Here is a 5,753-nt window from a genome sequence, read left to right as displayed (position 1 = left end):
TTTACTAATATTTAATCCTAATTACTAATTACTAATTACTAATAACATAATATTAAATATTAAATTGCCTAGAAAACTAGCTCCTTAAGTGGGAAAATAGCTCAAATTAACTACTATATTTGACGGTAGATCAATAACATTGTAAATGAAGATCAAGCAAGCTTCATCCCTCAAATTGAATTCTTCTCCATAAATGAGCATTTCTAACTCTTTTTCTTATTCATCTTTTATTAGTTGAATGTTGGAATGGATGCTTTTACTTTGAACTTCATGTTGTTTTAAACTTTATTGATGGTTGATTGTGATGCTAATTGTTAATCTAGGTTTGATATACATGATCTTGATTATTTGCTTGTTCAATTGTATCAAATTGTTTAGTACACTTGAATATATTTTATATAATATTTTAAATACCAAATGTTTATTTTATGCTACAATAATTAAAAATTCAATTCAATTCACATAATTGTAGGTTTTATTATGAAATTAAAATCAAACCAAAATTTTTTAAGTATGGACTGAACTACAATGGAATCAAATTTAATTTATCTTAAATTCTTAATCGAATAAAAAAAAAACTATGATCTGAATTGGATTTAATTTTCTTAATTTTTGTTCTCAACCTTAAATGAGTTGGTCTTTTGATTTAGAGTTGAGAATTGAAAATAATCGTAAAATAAATAAATATTTTTAACTTTTTGATTTTTAGCAAAAAATAGACTTTTTGATTTTATTAATGACAGATTAAATGTCGAAAACATGTATAAAGAACATGATTTAACTATAAATAACAAAATACTACGTAACTATAAGGGGTCTAGTCGAAGTAATCTTGTGCTATTAAATTTGCCCAAGATTGAATCTGTAACACCCCAAACCCGACCTAGACGTTATGGTTGAATCTGAAGATGTCACAAAGAAGGGTTTTGAAAACAGAGTCATTTCGATAAATCATCCAAGTTTTATAAATCATATTCATTTATAATTAATACTGAAAACCTTTGTTTTAGTAAAAACCATGTTTTTAGCTAACCGTCGTATATATAGAGTTAAATCGAAAAGCCAAATCGAAAATCCAAATCCAAAATAAAACCAAACAGTCCGGAAGTCCCTTAATTACAAAACTCCCAAAAATAATATTTAATTAAATAAAAACCATTAATCAAAAACAGTTTACAAACTTGTGGTCACCGTGAGACTCCGCTGCACCGAACTGCCTAAGTCTGTGGATTACCTGAATAGAACAAACAAACAAAAGTGAGTTTTCATAAACTCAGTGTGTAATTCAAAAGAAATAGACATGCTATACATACAGAAATCACATATATAGTTGGATTCAGATTCAGACTTAAGTCCTTTATAGATACAGATAACAAAATTAGATAAGCAGAACAGATATACAGAATCCTACCCCTATCCTCTAATCACCAGCTCCGACTATCCCATCACACCATGTGGTGTTAAAAACACCTACCCATCCCTACAAACCATATAGTGTCGATACGACACATCGAAGATAATATGCAGTCGAGCTGCCAGTATATAGGCGAAAGGTCGCTGTACAGATCACTTCCTCCACATATACAATTCCCACCCTAAACATATATACAAAATACATATATAGATATATCATGCTTACATGCTCATATACAGATAACATATATATTTAACAAAATAGTCAAGCATGCATAATGGTGTCCTACTCAGAGCAAACTATCATAATATCAGATCACATAATTTAGGGTTTGGTTAACCCTTATCGACCCTACGATAGGCCCACAGTCGATCAGAACGACCCGTGTGATCCTAGAGAAAATTTTAGAATATTGGGCCTACATACTCGCGTGGCTTACTTATATTGGCCCATACGTCCAGATTGGCTTTACTCGTGTGGTATGCCTATGTGGGCCCACATGCCCGTGTGGCCTACATACCCAATATGGCCTAGCCTGTGTGGTCCACACGGCCACACTCACACCAGCACACATTCGTATCTCTCATACGGCCGCACCATAGTCAGACACATGACCGTGTGTCGCACACGGCCAACCACACTGCCAGGCACACTCGCATATGGCGTCGATAGAATACTTTTTCAGTTCTTGCCGAAACCCAATTTTCTATGTTTTGGGAACACACTTGATACGGTTTCGATGCAAAAACACTCCTGAGCCACGCAACACCTAAAATTGACCAATAAATCACCAAATTAGTCGTTTAAATCGATACTAAATCGAAACTACGTCGATACTAAACCAAAACTACGTCGAAACAGACTATAGCATTGGTTGGAAGCCTTCAACCCCTTGATCTTCTCGTAAGCAACAAAAACAAAACCCCATCAACCAAAGATTCACTAACAAAAAACAATAACCATACTTACCAAATCGAGAATTGGGTACCCAACACTGAAACACAATGAATTGCACTAAAACTTGATTACCAAATCAGTGAGGAAAAAGGAAGAAGACAGAACGTCAAACAGAAAAGTCTTTTAGGGGAAAAATAAAATAAAATAAAATCAAAATAAACTCCCCACTAAATCTTAAATTTCCACTAACAATTCAACCCCAGCTACCTCAGAATTTCAAGACCACTCAAACTCTCTCAGCCAACCGAAACAAAAATTAACACCATCGCTCCCACAGGGATTCGAACACAGGACCTCTAGCACAACTACCCCTTACCACTCGAACTCGCAGACTCATTCTGATATGAGTTTACTAAAGATAGAGATAACCCTATCCACCAAGGATAAGGCTAGAATTAGAAAAGTAACAAAAAATTTCAAATGTGGGACTTGAACCCAAGACCTCATACACACACCCAGAACACTTAACCACTGAAGCAGATATTCATTTATATCAGGTATTTACAGGAACAGAAATAAATTAAGCAGGGTGTTACAACTCCACCCTCTAAAAGAAATTCAACCTCGAAATTTACCTGATCCAGACAGATGAGGATACTGCTAATGCATCAAGTCCTCAGGTTCCAACGTGGCTTCCTCAATACCATGATTTTGCCACAGAACCTTAACCAACGGGATTGACTTCCTCCTCAGAACCTTAATATCACGATCCAAAATTTGAACGGGCTCCTCCTCAAAAGTCAAATCCAGTCTAACCTTGATCTCCTCAACAGAGACAATGTGAGATGGATCAGATTGATACCGCCTTAACATCGAAACGTGAAACATATCATGAATACGGTCCAACTATGGAGGTAGCTCCAACTGATAAGCGACCGGTCCTACACGGTTCAAAAATTGATATGGCTCAATGAACCTAGGGCATAACTTGCCCTTACTGCTAAACCTCAGAATTTTCTTCCACAGAGAAACCTTAAGAAAAATGAAATCACCCACAGAGTACTCGATATCTCTCCTTTTCAAATCTGCATAAGACTTCTGTCTATCAGAAGCCGCCTTCAGATGATCCTGAATCAGTCTAACCTTATCTTTAGTGTCAAAAACCAACTCAAGACCTAAAACCCAACGCTCACCCAACTTAGTTTAACATAGCGAAGTATGACACTTTACGACCATACAACGCCTCATAAGGTGCCATCTGGATGCTAGATTGGAAATTGTTACTGTAGGCGAACTCAGATAACAGCAAAAAATCCTCCTAACTACCTCGAAAATTTATCACACAACTCTAATCACCTTCTTAGATTGACCATCGGTCTGAGGATGGAACGTAGTCCTGAAGTTCAATCTCGAACCCAAACCCTCATGCAGTTTTTTCTAGAACTGAGAAGTGAAGTAAGGATCTGTATCAGAAATTATAGAAACTAAAACCCTATGCAGTCTTACAATCTAAAAAATGTAAAGCTTCGCTAACTTTTGCAGAGAGCAGTCTGCCTGAACTGGAATAAAATGAACGAACTTGGTCAATCGATCCATGATGACCAAACATAATCCTTTTTAGTAAGTGTTAAGGGTAACCCACTAACAAAATCTATCGTCACTCATTCTCATTTACCTAAAGGAATCTTAACAGGTTGTAGCAAACCCAAAGACAATTGGTGCTTAGCCTGAACTTGCTGGCACGTCAGATAACGAGTAACAAAATTTGTAACCTCACCTTTCAAACCCAGCCACCAGTACAGCTCACGAAGATCACGATACATTTTATTACCACAAGGATGTATAACATAAGGGCTACTATGCGCCTCCCTCAGAGTCGACTGTCTCAGATCAGAATTACTCGGTACATGAACTCGACCTCAAAAAAATAGAACCCCATCTTTATTCATCAAAAAATCAAAAGTACTGCCATTCTCAACCTGACGAAATCGCAAAACCAAAGACTCATCCCTTAACTGCTTTTCTCGAATATGTCCAATCCAAGTCAGTTTAACTTGTAACTCAGCTAACAGACTGCTATAATCGAATAGACTAAGACGAGCGAACATCACTCTTAACTCAGTCATCGTTCGACAATTGAGAGCATCGACCACCACATTGGCCTTACCAAGATGATACTCTATTATGTAGTCGTAATATTTGAGTAGCTCAATCCACCGACGTTGTCTGATTCAACTCCTTTTAAGTAAGGAGGTGTTTGAGGCTCTTGTAATCGGTATAGATGATACACCTCTTACCGTACAGATAGTGCCTCCAGATCTTTAACGTAAATACCACAGTAGTTAACTCGAGATCATGCATTTGGATAATTCCCCTCGTGCGACTTAAGCTGATAGAATGCATAAGCCACAACCTTACCATCTTGCATTAATACACAACCCAAACTGATGTGTGACACATCACTATACACTACAAACTCTTTACCAGATTCAGGATGTATCAGAACAGGAGCCAGTGTCAGAACAGACTTGAGCTTCTCGAAGCTCGATTGTTGTGCATTAGTCTAGACAAAAGGAACACCCTTGCGCAGAAGCTTAGTCAAATGAGCTTCAATCAGATAGAACCCCTCAACAAAACATTGATAATATCCTGTAATACCTAGAAAACTACGAATCTCTGATACGTTCTTAGGCTGTTTCCAACCAAGCATAGCCTCTATCTTTCTAGGATCAACTCGGATCCCCTCAGTAGAAACCATGTACCACAAAAAAGTTACCTCTAGCAACTAGAACTCACACTTGCTCAACTTAATGCAGAATTATAAAGTCTACTTGAATAGACTGCCCCAACGGACTCAGTATGATAATCTCACTAGAAGTACACTTAATAAAAACCCAAAGTTTTTTGAAACAGTACTAGCTACATAGGAATGTGTCTATTAGAGCAGTATAAGGAACATAAAAAATAAAAAGTGCACCCGTGATCACATCAAGGGCGTCTCTGTCCTCTCGATGTCGAGCAGAATAAACTAGTGCAGACTGTCTCACCTCAACCTGATTAGCACATCTGCTCGGTGCTCTCTACTCTCGGCCCATACCATTACCACCCCTAGCCGGTCCATGGCACCTAATTGGCTGCTGAACTGCCCTCTGAGGCTGTACTGGACTCAGTCTTGAAGCTTACATCTGATTAGTACACTTTGAACACTCTCTAATCTGATGCTCCAAAGACCTACACCTTAGAGAAGCCCCTAATCTCCTCCAACACTCACTTGGATGGTGCCTACATAATCACCACATAGCTGAATCCCAATAGGAGCAACAAGAACCCCTACTTTAACAAGCCCATCAGGTCTGGCCCATTTCTTAGGCCTCTGGAAGTAAATAGAGGGCTTTGAATCCCTTTTATTCTTACCTCTCTCTCGGTCCCTATTTTGGCGCTC

The 5,753-nt window shown here is 37.8% G+C and overlaps 1 protein-coding gene across 1 annotated transcript; it reads right to left on the bottom strand.

Moving 5' to 3' along the window:
- Positions 1-2,971: 2,971 nt before the first annotated feature.
- LOC108487720 (uncharacterized) lies at positions 2,972-4,437 on the bottom strand. The gene is made up of 4 exons (XM_017792088.1): positions 4,278-4,437; positions 3,987-4,229; positions 3,375-3,486; positions 2,972-3,176 (listed from the first exon to the last, which is right to left on the bottom strand). Exons 1-4 carry the CDS (start codon positions 4,435-4,437, stop codon positions 2,972-2,974), a joined length of 720 nt encoding a protein of 239 aa, XP_017647577.1.
- Positions 4,438-5,753: the final 1,316 nt, after the last annotated feature.

Source organism: Gossypium arboreum, chromosome 10 (assembly GCF_025698485.1).
Source record: "Gossypium arboreum isolate Shixiya-1 chromosome 10, ASM2569848v2, whole genome shotgun sequence".
NCBI lineage: Eukaryota > Viridiplantae > Streptophyta > Magnoliopsida > Malvales > Malvaceae > Gossypium > Gossypium arboreum.
This window is presented reverse-complemented; position numbering and strand designations above follow the sequence as displayed.

Coding starts and splice junctions, on each gene's coding strand:
- LOC108487720 (XM_017792088.1), bottom strand. CDS start 4,437: ATGACTGAGTTAAGAGTGATGTTCGCTCGTCTTAGTCTATTCGATTAT. Junction 4,230..4,277: donor TCGTCAGGTTGAGAATGGCA/GTACTTTTGATT, acceptor TATTTTTTTGAG/GTCGAGTTCATGTACCGAGT. Junction 3,177..3,374: donor TTGAAAAGGAGAGATATCGA/GTACTCTGTGGG, acceptor TTCGATGTTAAG/GCGGTATCAATCTGATCCAT.